The sequence below is a fragment of the Notolabrus celidotus genome, chromosome 1 (genome assembly GCF_009762535.1).
Source record: "Notolabrus celidotus isolate fNotCel1 chromosome 1, fNotCel1.pri, whole genome shotgun sequence".
Classification (NCBI taxonomy): Eukaryota; Metazoa; Chordata; class Actinopteri; order Labriformes; family Labridae; genus Notolabrus; species Notolabrus celidotus.
Genome location: NC_048272.1, coordinates 9172214 through 9190822, shown reverse-complemented (window position 1 = coordinate 9190822; position 18609 = coordinate 9172214). Strand labels below are relative to the sequence as shown.

At 37.8% G+C, this 18609-nt stretch overlaps 2 protein-coding genes across 2 annotated transcripts; one reads left to right on the top strand and one right to left on the bottom strand.

The window, feature by feature from the left end:
• Positions 1-1124: 1124 nt before the first annotated feature.
• On the top strand, positions 1125-5665 carry zgc:172270 (uncharacterized protein LOC100136849 homolog). Its single transcript, XM_034693110.1, has 3 exons — positions 1125-1352; positions 1490-1677; positions 5292-5665. Exons 1-3 carry the CDS (start codon positions 1125-1127, stop codon positions 5440-5442), a joined length of 567 nt encoding a protein of 188 aa, XP_034549001.1. The 3' UTR covers positions 5443-5665.
• Positions 5666-10409: 4744 nt separating this feature from the next.
• Positions 10410-16543, bottom strand: oxtrl (oxytocin receptor like). The gene is given in 4 exon segments (XM_034688253.1): positions 10410-11006; positions 11008-11213; positions 15058-16131; positions 16258-16543. Coding segments are annotated over 3 exon segments (1221 nt in total). The 5' UTR covers positions 15983-16131; positions 16258-16543; the 3' UTR covers positions 10410-10916.
• Positions 16544-18609: the final 2066 nt, after the last annotated feature.

Genomic DNA, 18609 nt, shown 5'->3' with positions numbered 1-18609 from the left:
CAGCATGTAGGTTGTTGGTTCGAACCAATTTGGGGCCTTTAATTGTCACAATCATTGGTAATGACAAATAAACGTACCTAAAAAAGTAATTATTTCAGAATTGCAAACAACAGGCAGACATTATTGTTAGCACAGTGGCCTTAACGCAGGAAGGTTATGGGTTTGAATCCCTTGAAAGTATTCTTCCCTTTGGAGTATCATAATGTGCTGAAAAATAAATGACCATCGTTGACTAAATTTAGCATGCCGACAGGGTGCCCCAATGAGTAGGCCCAGTGACCTTACAGCAGGAAGGTTGTGGGTTCAAGTCCCCCAGCATCAGTCTTTATATTGCATTAACAAAATGTATTGGGATTACTCAAACTGTTTGGCTCATGCATGTTCTGCCTGCACATTTGTGAATTCTATCAAGGATAATACTGAAGTTCCTGCAGAATGGATTATATCATTAACCTTTGAAACCACATTACAATTGTGCAATAGCATAATATTTTCAAGACTCTTTACAATCCTCAAGACGACAGTTGCTCCATAGGCTAAGTAGATGAGTATCTGAATCCTGTGTCAAAGGCTGCAGAGGCTCCTTGGTTCGATTCTGGCCTGTGTAGGGTGATTGAAGGAAACGCCTACATCTGAGCTATCATTTGCTGAGGCAACAGTCACCCCCCCCCCCCACACACACACACACACACACACACACACACACACACACATATATATATATATGACATTGATTGAGTAAATGTTCCTTGAAAGAGTGCAGTAATACGTTAAACAGTTTAGTATTGTCAACAAAAACGCACTTAAGTATATATATGACATTGTTTTCCACCTCTTCCTACAGATTTTTCTAATGTTGTCTGTATGTGTCTATGTGATTGCACGCCCAGTAGAATGTATTAGTGTACACCGAGACATCTCCATGCTGAGAGTATTTTTAACCCACTGCACATGAAAATGATCTTCACTTGAAAGACCATCTGCAAATACCACGCAGGGTACTGTAACGTTCCCAATATAACTTCAGTGTAGAGCCAGCTGAGGGGTCTGCTCAGTCTGAAGCTGCCGAGGAAAGTGACAGGCGACCATTCTGCTCTAGAACTGTGTTTCCTTTACATACTGGCATGGACACCAAGACGAAAGGGGAAGATTCAGAGGAGGTAGAGATTGACTTGGGAGACTCTAGTGACCCTGAAGAATATGATGATGGGGATGAACCTGAGACACTGTGGAGAGCCCCTCCTGCCATGGAAGAAGATGAAAACATACACACGTCTACTCTTGTGGAAATCAGCGATACCAAGCCTCTGATAAATGTCAGAGACCCTCGAGGCATCAATGACTGCCTCAAGGTATTTCATTGTTCTGCGGTGGACTTTTAGATAATTTGTGCATAATTATGACACGTGTGTAGCCCTCCAGTGGATATAATCAACTTTTTTTTTGAAGAGTATTAAGTCAACAGGAGCTTATTTCTGTGTGTCTCCAGGTGACGTTTGAGGATGTGATTGCTGAGCCGGCGACAGTGCGCAGTGGAGACAGAGTGTGGATCTGGAGTAATGCCCTGTTTGAAGTGTCCAGGGTTTGGATCTACAGGGTTGTTACTGTGCTTCTGGCCATTCCTGTCTCTATTATCTCTGGTTTGCTCTTTGCCATCCTTAGCTGCTTCCACATTTGGTAGGTTTACATCATAACTTTCTTCTTTCCTCTTTCCTTCTTTATGGTAGAATGTTCACAATCTGTCAGGGTAAACAAAAAGTGCTTTTATTACCTTGCGCTTTCTAAATCTGCAGACAGAGCATGTCATGTCATATCTGGTTTGCTCTTTGCCATCCTTGGCTGCTTCCACATTTGGTAGGTTTACATCATAACTTTCTTCTTTCCTTCTTTAGGTTGTATTTGTAAAATCTGGGGAACTTATGGTAGAATATTCACAATCTGTCAGGGTAAACAAAAAGTGCTTTTATTACGTTGAGCTTTCTAAATCTGCAGACAGAGCATGTCATGTCAAGGGAGTCCTTAATGTTAGACCACCGTTTTGTAAAGCAGCTAAAATGGACAAAAAACGTCTCTAAAAGAGGCCTTTCCCATTTATTTTTGAGTTTGCAAGCAGAATAGGGCAATTGTCAGTTGATGGCAATCTGAAACTCCATCACTAGATCTCACTTAACCTACCAAACATAAATCATTCTATATCTCGCTGCTAAATGGGCCATACAGGTTTAATTTGCTGAGTTTTAAGATACCTATCTTTAAAATTTTTGCTTTCACTCATACAACATTGGGGCACATGGTAGTAACAACAAACATTCATACATGTTTTGCTCTTAGGCTGTAATATGGCCAATGGTGCTTTAGTTCACATGCTTAAAATGACTATGTTTACTGACAAATATTTGACTGGTGTGTTATACATGTTCACTTTTTAGTTCTGCTTGGTAAAATTTGATCATTAGCTCAAAAACTATAGCACCATTTTCAGGTCAAAACCCAAAGTACTGGATACGTTTTGACTCAGTCATGACTAGGGTTGCAAAATTCCTGGAATTTTCAAAGTTGGAAACTTTCCATGGGAATAAACGGGAATAAACCAGAAATTTACTAAATTGAAGGTTGGCTTAATAGGGAACTTAAAAATAGTTGGGGAAACATATTTCAGCATAATCCTGACTAAAACAACCAGATTTCATGCAAGTACATTGAATAGCTATGCTATTCCTCAATCACATGCACATAGCACACTGCCTACTGCAGGACTATTGAGACCATGCCCCTACATCAGTTGTTCTCAAAAGTGGGGTCCGCGAGCCAGAGTGTGGGGCCCGTGAAATAATTTGTATAAATTTCTAATAAATTATAAAACTGTGCTTTGTCATTACAAAACAGCATATACACCATTGTTATGATACCATTTGGTGGCTCGTAGGGACATGTGAGTCTTTCTACTGTTAATTTTCTTTAAGCGTTTAAGATCAATTACTTGAAAAGTATAAATGCTGTCATGTTGAGTCCACAAGGAATGAAATGACCCTCTGTTTTAAAGTATACAAGTGGTATTTACTTGATTCAAATTGAAGTGTTATCTGTTTATCACTATGGTACAGGTCTGAAGTATTTACATTGATATGTTTTACAATACAAATACTTCCAAGGGCAACTAAGAGTGCAAATGGTAGTAAGCATGTGCTTTAGTGTTGGGAAGTTCGGCTCTTTTCAGAGAGCCGGCTCTTGTGACTCGGCTCCCAAAGAAGAGCCGGCTCTTTCGACTCCCGAACGGCTCTTAATTTAAAGCTGCTGTGAGGAACTTTTGTTTTGTATCGATTCTGGCGCCCCCTTGTGGACAAAGTGATGCCTCTTATCTCTTGTCCTATACATGCAAAAGTAGTGTTTTCAACAAAAAACCTCATCCTATTGTCTTTTAACAGTCAACTTTATCAGGCAATGTGATTATTTTCCATGAAAACAGTCAAATAAAGGCTGTTTCTGAAGCAAGATGTCCATCATCTGGTCTGACATCTACCTCCTCAGGGCAGTTTCAGGCATTAAAAATGACAACATAGAAGGTGCCAGTGTTGCTGCTGATGGTCTTGTTTGCTATTGAAGGTCATAAAGAGGCATCAGTATCATTTTCAGTCTGTTTCTCAGCCAGTTCAAAACTCCTCACAGGGCCTTTAAGATGATTTGTAGCCGTATGTTTTACCTTAACCTTGCAAAAAATAATGGTTTGTGTGTTGAAAACCCTTTTACGTACATTTTTTTTCTGAGAAGCCTTATAATTGCCCAATTTTGTGCATTTATTCTGAACCTCACATGTGATTGGCTGCATGGCCACCATGTTGACCAATCAAAACACAGTTCTGCTGTGAGCAGAGCTGGGGCTGAACACTGTGAGAGCTAACCAGCGAAAGGAAAAAACTGTGAGCCGGCTCTCTCTCGATTCGAGCCGGCTCTTCTGATTCACCATAAAGCATCGGCTCTCAGAGCCGCAGCTTTTGATTATGACGCATCACTAACGTGCTTAATCTGTGTTACAATTATGAGGGGGTCTTTGGACAATTTTCTCACCTGTAAGGGGTCTCTGGCTCCAAGAAGTTTGAGAACCCCTGCATGCACTGTGCATTCCTCCATCACATTTATTTGCGTGTTGAATGGGACTTTTTTGGAGAGAGAGCGGCTCTTTTCATTTAACATTTTGAATGGGACTTTGTTGGGATTGCATTTTTTGCTAGTTTTTGAATGGGTTGGGTCGAAAGGATGAGTAACATTTAACTCAACATTCATGTTTTTGTTCTTCAATTAAATAATCGATTGTTCAATAAAATAATTAACCTTGATAAAGTTCTAATTACAAATAAATCTGTTTTAATTGGATTATTTTGGATGGATGTCTGCTTATAACAAAACAAATATTTATGCTTGGATATGATACCTTTCCATTAAATTAACCTCAATTTACCAGTTAATTCCCATACATTCTCATGAATTCTCATAAATTCACATTAATTCCCATAATTCCCATGGAAAGTTTCAAATTTGGAATATTTCCAAAATTCCCAAGCTTAACTTCCCATGGAAATTTACCGCAAACTTTCCGGAAATCTACTGCAAAATGTTCCACCCTTTTGTAACCCTTGTCATGACAAACAGATCACTCATCATGTGAGTAACAGGAATGTTTGTACATAATTTCATGGCACTCTATTAATAGATGAGATGTTTTACCCAGTTCATCATAGAGAAATAAAACAGGGGCTCATACAATTATTTATGATTTATGAAAATGTTAAAATACATATTTTAGAGGCAGAAAAAAACAGACCAAAATAAAAAAAACGGATTACCTGCTGATGATCTAGAGGTGAAGTAATCTTAATTTGACCCACATTAAAGAATATCTAAGACTTAAAAGATAAATACAAATATACTTAATTTAAGACAAGTAAAACTCTCTCTGCCTGCTCCCACAACAAAAAAAAGGTTTCCTTATATTTATGTGGGTATTTTTGAATGAATCATGAAAAAGAGTAGTATGCCTCTATATAAGCTAGTAAAGCAAAGCAGACCATCAGCTAAAGACTGGCTAATTCTGTTTAATTTTTTTAATGCCTCTTAGCTGTGCCACCTGAGTCAAGCAGGATTAATTTAACATTATAGAACATTATTAACACATGGACAACATTAGAAAAGAGATAAAAGGTACCCCCTCATCCACAGGAAATGCTGAAATTGTCTCAAAATAAAAGTTCCTTGGCTAGTTGTGTTTGAGTCAAATGCGTTTCTCTCTATAACAGGATGGTCAGTCCTTGTGTACAGTGTATCTCAGTCGGCACACGTTGGCTGCAGAGTCTATGGAGTATTGTGCTGGGCATCGTCGTGCAGCCTTTCTTCAAGAGTGCTGGAAGATGTTGTGGAGGCTTCAGCGTTCACCTGGCCAAAGAATAAGACTCTCACACATCAAGATAGAGGTCATTTATGTGTAATGTGTACTGGTTTTCTAAAAGTGGACAATAATTTTGATTCTTTGATTTTTGATACAAGGTAAAATGTTATTTCTACAGATTTTCCACAGTTTAAACACTCAGTTGTGATCAAAGAAAAACAGATCAGAGTTCTTAATAACTGGTATTGGTGTAAGAAAATGTAGACTCTTAAAATCAGAGTGATGAAAGTGACCCCCTTTTGTTAGACACACAAAAGTTTTTCAGACACTTACTGTAGCTATTTTTTCTTTGAGAATTTATGGTTGTTTTACATTTTTTTAATGAAAATAAATTGTTGATTGGGTAATCTTTATGTTAAAATACTTAGGTATTATTTTATATATTTGTTTCACTTTGTCAATGCAGTTAAGAGTTTCAGCTTGAGCAGCATTTAGTGTGCAGCATAGGGCTGTGTACAAATCATGAGTGAGTTCTGTTAAAAAGACAACTATTACAGTATGAACTTCTGAGAGAAGAAATTACATTACATGATATAGATTTCAGTATGTTTCTCTTTGATACAGGATTAGTTCCTAAAGTAATTATCCTGTTAAAGTAAGTAATGGCCAGTGGGAAGCTGGGGAGCCATAATAGTAGAGAAGACGTGCATTAAGATTTAATGAGGCATAGTGTAACTCATTAATCCTCCATTGAAGCCTCGTTATTGTGCCTGTAAGAGAGGTATAAATCATTGTGTTTCTGAATATAGTAGGACATATAGAGCTATGTAAGTTTAGCAATATAGTTCCCTTCATTTTAGTAGTAACTGCTTCAGGCTTGTAAGCACAACTTTTTGATGCGTTGTAAACTCAATTCAGGTTTCATTAAAGTTTGTAAAGGCAACACTTGAGTATCAGCTTCATTATCATTTTGTGGATGTGGATGGAAAATAATAGGACATCCTGCATGATAAAATGGTGAAAGTCTCAATGACTGTTGCCATATTTGTAGAAACAAATTGAAAGTGTTTGCGGTGTGGCAGCAGTGCCCTCTATATCTTTGTCAGTAGGAGGAAGGCTGGCAGCTGCCTGCTGGATTAGAAAGATTTAGAGTGGTGTTTCAGTTTATAAACTACTACCGCTCTTCTGTGGCTCTGATTGAAACCACTCACTCCAACCTGTCCGCTTGGCTTTTCTTGCCAGCAATCACCATCAGGAGGACAACATTGTTCAGCAACATGGACCCCATGCATACAGTTAATTGATTTTGCGGGGCTTAGGTTAATTTTGGCACTTCTTCATTTATTTGCACAAATGTTAAATACTATAAAACGTCTGCTAAAACTTATGTCAAAGCTAAACTTAATGTAATTTAAGAGAGGATGGAGATGGTGTTGTTCTTTACAGTTAACAAGTGCTAAGGTATACTGTACTTTACAGGTGTGAAAAAATATCGATACAGCAATATATCGCAATACTTTGACCTCCAATATGATATTGATATTTCAACTCTTAATATTGAACAATAAAAATTCACATTTTAGCCGAGTTGGAATTAAAATACAACTTCAGTAGACTTAAATTTTCCTTTCAATTTTAATAATAATAATACATTTTATTTAAAGGCGCCTTTCTCGTTGCTTAAGGACACCACACAGATATATATCCATATATATCGAGTTTCATTCAATATATTCAGACTTCATTCCATATATATTAATTTCCTGAACGGCTTGCCATACGTTCAGGAAATTAATATATATGGAATGAAGTCTGAATATATTGAATGAAACTTGATATATATGGAATGAAACTTGATATATATGGAATGAAGTCTGAATATATGGAATGAAACTTGATATATATGGAATGAAACTTGATATATATGGAATGAAGTCTGAATATATTGAATGAAACTTGATATATATGGAATGAAACTTGATATATATGGAATGAAGTCTGAATATATGGAATGAAACTTGATATATATGGAATGAAGTCTGAATATATTGAATGAAACTCGATATATATGGAATGAAGTCTGAATATATTGAATGAAACTCGATATATATGGAATGAAGTCTGAATATATTGAATGAAACTTGATATATATGGAATGAAACTCGATATATATGGAATGAAGTCTGAATATATTGAATGAAACTCGATATATATGGAATGAAACTCGATATATATGGAATGAAACTTGATATATATGGAATGAAACTCGATATATATGGAATGAAACTCGGAATATATGGAATGAAAAATCACGTCATGTATGGCCTGCGCCATCTTGTCTTTCTGGGGTGTGATCATAGGGGTGTGATTTTGTTTTCCGGTTAGACGTAGCTTTTAGTAATGCAACCATGAGGGAGGCACGAGATGTTTTCACTGCAATTTTAATTAATGAAGGGGTTATCAACCCCTTGGGTAATGCATGTGCTGTTTAGTCAATCCGTATAGGAAAAAGGAACCCACCCCTCCTCTCCATTAAGTTGGTTTCATCCAAAAGTGATGATCGGACCGTCTGCACAGAGAGACGAGAGGAACACGAAGCAGTGGGCTGCAGAAACATTTAGGAGGGTAGTAAACAAGTGAAAATACGAAAATATTAAATATCACAGGTTATACACACTTCTACAAAGGCTAAAGATATTGCCCCTTCTTTATTCAGGTGGTTCAGTCCTCTAGTTCGCTAGCTAACTTTTGTTATGACTTGTGATAATGTAGCATCCTGTTCAATGTTAACAGGTGGAGCTCATACCTGTGTGCATCATCTGACAGTGAGTGAGTGTAATGAAAAAGTACGACCAAATTACCACAGGTTACAGAGGTAGAGGAAAATGTGTCCCCTCAGAAACACTAAAAAGAAGTGCAAAAGGTTATTTTCAGAGAGACATTAATAAAAGATGAGTCTCTTTGATGACAATAAAACAATACGATTAGAAGTGGTGTTCAGAGTACTTATTTAAGCTTTCATTCAATATATTCAGACTTCATTCCAAATATATCAAGTTTCATTCCATATATTCAGACTTCATTCCATATATATCGAGTTTCATTCAATATATTCAGACTTTCATTCCATATATATCAAGTTTCATTCCATATATTCAGACTTTCATTCCATATATATCAAGTTTCATTCCATATATTCAGACTTTCATTCCATATATATCAAGTTTCATTCCATATATTCAGACTTTCATTCCATATATATCAAGTTTCATTCCATATATTCAGACTTTCATTCCATATATATCGAGTTTCATTCCATATATTCAGACTTTCATTCCATATATATCGAGTTTCATTCCATATATTCAGACTTTCATTCCATATATATCGAGTTTCATTCCATATATATCGAGTTTCATTCAATATATTCAGACTTCATTCCATATATATCGAGTGTCATTCCATATATTCAGACTTCATTCCATATATATCGAGTTTCATTCAATATATTCAGACTTTCATTCAATATATTATTTCCTGAACGGCTTGCCATAATATATATATATATATATATATATACATATACACAAGTAATATTGAGTAATATTGTGTGATTTACATATACACCATCTCTATTTTTTCTTAGTTTACTGTGTAGACTATTGCAATATATCACAATATCACAATATTGTGATATATCGTGATTCTATCGTATCGTGACCCAAGTATCGTAATGCGTATCATATCGTGAGGTTCTTGGCAATACTCTCCCCTACTGTACTTGCAATGTGGTGCTTATACACAAACCATGGAAGCTATTTGACGGCTGTAAGTCCTGTGATGAGCAGAAGACGCAACTTTTCTTGACATTGAAAATGCACGCCCTTAAAATTGCAACAAAAACTGCATGCATATGTTGAAAGCAACAGAGACTGATATTTGTGTGTTAAGAAGGACCACAATTTGCTAAACCAAAAAAAAAATACTTAGTCCAACTGCTAGCATCAAGCTTACTTCTCTCCTGGCTACCAGTCAACGGAACTCAAAAGTTCTTAAACAAAGTTCTTTATTCTGCCTTTGTTTCAAACATCTACAATTCAAAAAACACAGTACTTACAAATAGTGTCCCCATGGCAACAATGTTAAAGATGATGGAGCTGGAGAAGCGGCTGTGTATCTCATTTCTCCCATGTGCAATGACAAATTTAATAACAAGTGAATTATGTGTTTTTTTAATGACACTTCTTGAAAATGTATGTGAATGTGTTTCTTTCTCCATAAACCTGCTCCCTGTGGATACTGCTTTGTACCCCTACGTTTATTCTGACAACTTGCCAGGCTATATAAAGTAAAGACAGTTTGAAAGCACGCTTACTTAGCCAATGCACATTATGTGATGTTGACAATGAAATTCTCCATATGTTGAGTATAACCAGCTGGCATATTGCCTTGAATCATATGGAAAAGAACCAGTGCAGAAAAAAAATGTGTTGACAGAACAGGCTCAGCCACAGGAGGGAGCTGTTATTCTAGTTTGATCCCAGCAGGATTAAGTGTGCCTCAGTGTGCACTGAATTACATCAACAACCTGGAAGAGAAGAAATGGAACTGATAAAAATGACGACATGTAGGCACATACATAGGTGCTGTGGAAACTATTTACAAAGTGAATTTCATATTACTGCACAGAGTACAAACACTGTTTGATGTTCCGGTCAGGAAAGTCCGCTGAAAACATTGAAAACAGCCTCCTTGTTGGGAAATGCGCTCCTCATTGATTTAGCTCTGTTTTCATGTTCTTGTGTTGTTACAATCAAGGGGATATTATCTTAGAAATGTCAAGTTATTAATGCAAATCAACATTTTTTTGACATATAATAGTATCACTTCAAATTTCTTACACAATCTTACTGTGTACTGAAGAGTAAATTCATTCCTACAGTGATTGAATGAGTGACATTTTGCACAATCAGAGGATAATTGTATTATCTGCCCAACTTAAATTTATATTCAAGTTATGCCTCTCAAAAGACTGTCCTCCCAACAATATATAATCGCAATATTTAAATTGCAGAGATTATTTTATATCACTTGAGAATAAAGTAATACAACAACAACGACAAGGAGCAACAGAACAATACAAACAGCTTCTAAAATCCTCCTAGCTGTATGTACACGGTGACAACTGGTATCCAAATGCTCAAGCCTACAATACAAGTGACTTAAGTATTTATAGCAGGAACCTGGTGTTAAGATAGTCAAAAAGGAAAGTGGTGTTATAAAAAAAGCAGAAGAAACACATATTTAAATATGTAGCTGGTGTAAAGCTTCAGTTTACATAATTTTTGTTCGCATTCTTTACAAAAATACACTTTGCTTTGCCTTCTTATAGTGACAGGGGGAAAACTTTCTGTACAGGAGGTTTACAAAGTGTCCTTTTTGTTCAATCCAAATGCAATGCAATAGCTGCTGCAGTGCTCTTACAGAAGATTAAGTGCCTGAAATGTGGGACTCACACAATTGCCAGATTATTCTACTACAGGAAGCCTGGATGGCTTTCAGCTGGCTCTTCAGTGTCCCGGTCCCCCAGTGCTGGATGTGTGTGAGAGGCTCCGCTGGCTGCCAGTGTTCTTGATGACGAATGTGGAGCAGTTGCTCTTGTGCCTGCACTGCTGTTCACAGCGGCAGGTGGAGGCAGTCAGATACGGTCGACAGCAGCAAAAGAAGCACTGTGACAGGTCGTGGAACAGGTGACCAGCAAAGAACAGGTAAATCCAGGGGTTACAGCAGCTGTTGAGGCTGGCCAGCAACATGGCAATGATGAAGGCCATGTCTGGTGACAAACAGAGACAACATGTAATAAAGAACATCTGCTTGAAAATGCCTTCAACATGTATGCAGTAACAATGGACCTCCACTTTTATATTAAAACCATCAATATTCCACAGTCATACGGTGTGACATTGACAACAACTTGGAGACCAAAATGTTGCTTCATTGTTTTTCATCGGATTTGATGACTAGGTCATGACTAGGTCAAAAATATAAAATGTCACCTTTTTTTTATTTTCCTTGTCTGTGACCTGTAACAATCAAGGGTGAACCCCACTTCACACTGGGATAGGCTCCACCCCCCTGCTACCATGAATTTGGATATGCAGTTTAAAAAAGCATTGGTTGGATGGGGGGGTCTTTTTAAAGACTCTTAAGTAACAGGTTTTTATCTATTCCAGTAAGATGTACTGTTTTTCCTGAGTCCAAGTCTCTGTGTGTGCTTTGTGTAATCTTTAGAAGTGATAGAAGTGACATAGAAGTGTTGATACATACTAAGTACATCATTTCTGTAGGGGTGGTGATGTTGGTCAGTTGGTTGTTGGTTTCAAAGGTGAAAGCCAACGGACCATAGTCATAGTAATAGAGTAATGGACTTGGTAGAAATGGATTATAATAATTGTTAGTGTGTTTAAATTAGTATATAATCACTTAGATTTACAAAATAATGTAGTTTTTGTAAACTTAGAATGAGCCTTTTATATTTACATAAAGAGCAGGTACGTTACACAGAGGTCAGCATCTTGCACCATCATGTTTCACCATGAACAGAACGGACTAACTAGCAAGGTTTTTCTATTTAGTGAGAGGCCTCTCAAAATGCACCTGTTGGAAGACAAAGTAGAAGTGTTTTATTTTCCTAGCCAACGTGGTGTTAGCTAGCAAGCGGCTTGATGCTTACATTAGCTGTTGACTAACAGTACATTATCTTATCACGCTTATCACGGGGTCACGGGGTTCTGGAGCATATCCCAGCTTCGGGCGGAAGTCAGGGTACATCCTGGACAGGTCGCCAACCAATCATAGGCCATTTTTGATATGATGTGGCACAAACAATCATGCTATCCATGTACAGTGAACTGCACTCAGCTGCACTTTGTTTTGATGCTTGTCAGCATGATGGAAGGCTATATACTTATCATTGCTGTAGGCTTTTGATTAAACCTTTTCACAGGTTAAATGAAGATTTAGGTTAAATGTTGTGCAGACACGTGGCAGACTGTGTCACATCAGAACCACCTCTGGGCAGGCTGGGATTTTCCATTTTATGCCTACTTTATAGTGTCAGACCCTGTTAAAGCCAGCTGCACTTATATTACACATCACTTAAAGAAAAATATAGGAACTGACATTCTGAAGCACTGCAGACAACCTCAGAAACATCTGGGATTAGAGCTGAAAAAAAGCAAGGAAGGTGGATGGATGTAAAACAAATAGGACTTTGAGTTGCTTGACACAAACACGATGAACGACTTAATTTAAAAGACACTGTCCTAAATGAAAGTATACACCTTGTTTCTCTTTTATTCATGTGATTAAAATTCCTATTGTTAGATCCACAGAGCACTTTCAAGAGGCACGTCATTGAAGCAATGGAAAGTGGAAGACCTCCAGGATCTTTTTCTAATGGGGTGAGAAAGATTGAGTGCAATGAAAATGAAAATGCTGACCTGCTCTGTTCATGGTGTTCTGACTCTCTGAAGTCCTTTGCTGTATTGTGAGAGGTGTGCTGTATCGATTAAACGTCTTGGAAAAATTATGACACATTTTCAACAGATAAGTCAAACATCCCTTCAATATTTCTGCTGTGGTGCACACAATCCCCTAAGGGAGAATGCCACATAATGACAGGCATTCAGTCTTTTGTGTAATTCACTGCAGATCACTTCCACTTTACAGTGCATTTGCCACTTTATTATACTGCCACAGATGAAAGAAAAACACAAATTTTGGCTGATTTTCTATAAAATCATGATGTGCAGTTTTTCTGAAGCTGTAGTCTGAAAAGTGGGGAAAGAGTGATGGTAAAATCAAAGTAGGACTGTGATGGTGGCTGGTATCACATATTTAATGAAGTATGCTTTGACAGAGCCCATACTGAGGATAAAAAGTAAGACAAACATTAAAGGAGTGCACAAAGTCAAATTCCTTTTTACTATCAGTGGACGCACGGCAGGTTTTAAAGAGTAATGATGTGACTGAAGTTCAAACCCTGGAAAATACTTTTTGTTTTCTGACCCACATGGAATCTAACTGTGAGAGACATTCCTTCAAAGAGAATGCAATAAGTAAGGAAAGATGCGCAGAAAGTCAGGGAAGTTTTAATTATCTTGACTTGCATCCCATCCCATGGTTTGGACTGAGGCTTTTCTCTGAAACGCTTTCTTTGAAATGAAGATAAGGGCACCGATTTATTCTTAATCTACAAGTCTATCTTTTATGCAACCGCTCCAAATGATATGTGAAAAAACACTTGATAGCAGTTTTCCTTTTCTTCTGTTTCCCTCTTTCTCTCAAAGATCTGAAGTATTCCAACAATATGTGCTTCTTCTGGCCAACATTAATGATTGGAAAGGGGTAGTTATTCCATAGTTAATGTGAAGTTTTTTGTTACAGTAAAATTGAGTAGCGTCATAAAGACTCTCAGGAATTAATTCCACAATCAAGCATTATTTTAATCTTTATCATCTATACAGGAAACAAGTTATTATGGTGTCACTGCCTACTGGATAACTAGAAGTGGCAAATTTGGAGAGTTTTGAGTACATTACCAATTACCACTTCTGAACCATTACAAAGTGGTTCAGAAGTGTCTCACAATTGTTCAGCTGAAATAAGCATTTAAAAGTCATTACAAATGGGCTGTTTATTCTGTTTTATGAACACTGATATTTTGTAGAAACAGGTTTGCGCAGGAAAATAATAATGAGTGTGATACTTTTATACAGTTTCAGTATTAATGTTAACCAAATAAAAATATTTCCAAATATGGCATGAGTCATGACTTTGCATGCTTTTCAAATGGAATGCTAAAAAGTCACAAACAATGTTGACAATGCTCAAAGGTAATAAGAAACAGCCTAATGGATAAGCCCATCTATCCAAACAATACCAGGGGCCCCCTGTTATGACACACACTTTTAGATCTGTATACAGGGCATGCATACTTGCCTGTACTGTGTTTGTTTTCCCAATTTTGTGCCAAACTGCTTGGAAGAAGTCAAAAACAGGAAGACGATTTTCATGCTTACGTCTGGCCTATTTACAGTATGATATCTCTCAATCTCTGAGTGCCGCAGTAATTTAGCTCTAATAACAACACTCAAAAGGTTGTGGAGCACATCTGCTCCCTGCTCTTGCCCCTCTTTGATGGCAAACTCAGAAGATATGAGGGGTAAATCTGAACAAACGATACAGTTACATGGACATTATGTAAACCACCACTGGGAACAGAGATAGAGACGCTTTGATGTCCTGGTACATTTACTCTGCGAGTGACTTTCTCTGAGCTGATAAGCTCTGCAAATGACACTCCCATTCATCTGTGTTCACTCAGGGGAAGTCTGAAGTTAAACACCATTGTGTTGCTTTGGAAGTGGAGGGGATTGCTTTTGCATTCCCTGAGATATTTATTGAGGAGAAGTGACCTTTGTGTGCATGAGACACTTACTGCAGAAATATTGACAATATACATCTTGGACTGGAAGTGGTACTCTAATCATGTATCTCTAAGTGCTTGCAACACTGTATAATATGTGTATTATCATTAACAAATGGATACACTGGGCAAATCACCACTTCTGGTAAATGTAATAGAGATTTTTTTTATGTATATGTGCTTTTACCTTCTCTTGGGGCAGCAGGATCCCATGCAGACCACATCTGGACAAAGAAGAAGGGAGTCCAACACACTATGTATGCAAGGACCACCACAAATGTCATTTTCACTGTGCGGATCTTTGCCTTTGAAATGAGCCTCACGCTGCTCACACGGCAGAGAGGATGTGCGCCTTTTGAGGGCCTGGGAGTCAGAGCCAGGAAGTGGTCCCTTCTGGTTTTTAGATTGAAGTTCTGCCATATTTTAAAGCAGATCAGCCCATAGCAGATGCTTAAAATAGCCACTGGGATAATGTAAATACTGAGACTCATCCATGTGATGTATGCTTTTGCCCCCCACGGCTGCACAAAGTCGCCCCAGCAGTCATAAACGCCATGCCCGACCTCCTTTAAAGAAAATATGTACGCTTGAGGAGTGCTGAATATCAGGCTGAGCATCCAGGACGCGATCACACAGCAGCGGTCCTTCCTCTTGTGCACGGAGCGGAGTGGGTGGCAGATCGCTAAACACCTGTCGATGGACATCAGAACGAGCATGTAGGTAGAAGCAAACATCCCCACGACCTGAAGGTATTTTACCAGCCTACAGAGAAAATCTGGCCCATAGAAGCGAAAAGTGATATCCCAAATAAGTTGAGGTAACACTTGGAAAACTGCAACCACGAGATCTGCAATGCTCAGGTGCTTCATGAAGTAATACATCCGAGACTGGCTGTGCTTGGTGGCGTGAATAGCCCACAGGACGCACAGGTTGCCGGTCAGGGCGAGCAGGAACACAAGGACTAGGACGGTAACTTCAACTTTGGCCACCTCTTCGTTTCGTTTCAAAGGATTCACCGTGCTATTTCCTAGGTGTGTGTCATTCCCACGACTTGAGTTGCTCCAGGAAATATTCTGCGCCCAAGCACTCTGCACGCGTAATAACTCCTCCATCGTGCGTAAAAGCGCCACTTTGGCGCAGCCAGTGGTCACATCACAAAGCAGATACAGGACGGCTGCAGTAGTGTGGTCACGAATATGCTACCAGCCAGCTGCGGGTAAGTGTTAAGGTTCAATGAAAATCCAAAAGTCAACGGTCGTGTCTGCAGAGAAACGGAATTGAAAAGTTTTATTACACACTACCTTAAGTGTCAACGTTCTTCAAACTTAATCTGAATTATGTCTCAACGTTTAAATGTAGCAATTATTTTTGTTCTAAGAAAGCTTACCTTGCATTGGGACCTCGGAGGACCACAGTCCTCATCACCCGAGCTCTGAATATGACCACAGCCAGTGACTCCCCCCTCCTCTGATTACCTCTGAAGGACGCTGTCTGGGTTGAGTTGGAGCAGGCAGCACGTTATAACTCTCTCTCTGTGTGTGTCTCTCTCTTTTTCTCTCTCTCTCTCCTTCCTTCTCTCCATGTTCCTGTACACTGAGTTCGAGTTTAGATTTTTTTGGAGTGCTTTGTGCTCTGTATCAAATCCCTCTTATCAACGTCTGTACTGATGCTATCTTGTGAGTCAGTGCTTTTAGCATCTAAATTATTTGACTCAAATAAAAGATAATTCAACTCTGATTCTTTGAGTCTTTTGTTTTCATAAGAAGGTCACCAAATATGAAAAGGATGCTACCTGCCTTGGTTTTGTGTTATCTAAGGCTGTAGTGCAGTGCTGCAAAGAACTTATTAATGTATAGGCGTATTAAGGGATATTGACAGGTAAAAAATGTGGTAATGCAGTTAGTCATTCAGTCCGGATGCACATCAGACAGGGAAGAAGTGGGCTGATTTGAATGCTTTAAATTCTTGTTTACATCCTTACAAAACAGCTTTAAAAAATAACTCTCTTCTCCCTAGGACTGTTATTAATTCCCAAAATGTTCTACCAGAAAGTCATGGATAAAGGGCTCCTACAGTAAACTCGATACTGTGTCAAAATATGTTTTAGGCAATGCATTGAAGCAGCATATAGTATAACTCAAAACAAACATATCTGAAACAGTTGTTTACATTGATGCAAAGCAGAGGCTGTTTTTTTTTTAAGTCATATATAGTTTTTTCCCCCCAAAGTATTTACTCAACCCACATTTGGGGTCTAATTTTTTTTTTATTGAAATTCTACTTGCTGAGTCATCTGACCATGTTTGCCCTTTGAGAAAAAAATTAAACATTACCTTGCCTGAATGTCTCATCATTAAATCAAACCTCTCTTATGATGATTTATTACAAAGCTGTGTCAAATATTTTATTCTGATTCATCAGTGCTCCCTCATAATGGTCTGCTATTTCTCGATAGCAAACCATGGCTTTGAAGGTCTATTTGTTGCCGGAGACAAGCATGTCCCACTGATAATATCAAATCAATCTGCTGGAAAGAGTTTGGCACATTTAACCTCAGCCTCTTGACACAGTGGCAAAAATGTTGGCATTATAAACTGCTAAACGACATGGAATATTTAAGATATAACTTTGGAGTAGGTAATGTGATAGATGGGTGAAGTCACTGTTAATGGAAAGAAATAGAGAGGATGAAAACAGGGTTGAAAATGGCAAGATAAGTCAAAAGACACCAGGGCGAGACTCAGTCTCCGTAATACGAAATCAGATAAATATTCATACTAGAACAAAGAAATGTAACTCTTATTCTGCTTTAAAAACTCAGATATAACAGCAGCATGTCCTGTTAGAAATGTATTTCCACCTAGGCCCCATTCATAGATTCTACTTTCAATGTGCTTTTTTTAACAAACCCCATAGATGTCTCCTTCCTTACTTCTATATGAGGGCGAGATGTGATTGTATGTGTCGTACTGTGAGCCTGTTTACATTAACATCTGGTATGGTATGTCACTGTGTCTGCCAGGAGCCACATTTTTGTAGTGATTGCACTGGTATTTAAATTATGCACATGCAGTATGTCTCATGGTCAATGAAAAGATCACGTAGATTTAGGTCTGTATTATGTATATTAATGGCTTTGGTGCTGATATAGGAGTGTGCTGGGTGGGTTGTTCTGTCGGCTATAGACTTGATCCTTGTGTCTCCATGTCTCCATACACATGAATTTGATGTTGTGTAAGATATTTTTATTTACTTGTTTGCAAAATCTTTAATCATATTCCTTTTAAAATTGTATTTATGTATTAACTTATTAATTCATTAATTAATTAACATATTTATTTATTTCCCTTGGTACCTAGATTTTTAATTGGCAATTTTTTTTCTCATTGTTTGATTTATTTTTTATTTTTTATTTTTTTAGCTTTTTCTGGTGTTGGGTGGTTGTGAGAATTATGGGGATGTACAGTACATGTGTTTGTATGCGTGCTAAATTGTTCAAATTTCCAGAAAATATGTAAATAAAGTTAAACAAAATAGAGCTAAATGAGATAAAAGAAAAATGCATCCCTAATCACAGATTCTGAAAGACTTACTTTCATCAACTCAGTGCTCAGAAAGAAATTCAGTTAATCTAAACTTGTTTTTTTTTTAACTGGAAAAAAAAAACGAGACAAATCAGCAGAGAAAAGTCAGGAGAGGTCAAAGACAAAATCTATGACTACAAAAGAGAAATCTACAT

Bases quoted from the DNA above. Each gene is read 5' to 3' on its own strand.
- zgc:172270 (XM_034693110.1), top strand. From the start codon at position 1,125: ATGGACACCAAGACGAAAGGGGAAGATTCAGAGGAGGTAGAGATTGAC. The intron at 1,353-1,489 runs GTATTTCATTGT...GTGTGTCTCCAG, and splicing joins GCATCAATGACTGCCTCAAG to GTGACGTTTGAGGATGTGAT. The intron at 1,678-5,291 runs GTAGGTTTACAT...TCTCTATAACAG, and splicing joins CTTAGCTGCTTCCACATTTG to GATGGTCAGTCCTTGTGTAC.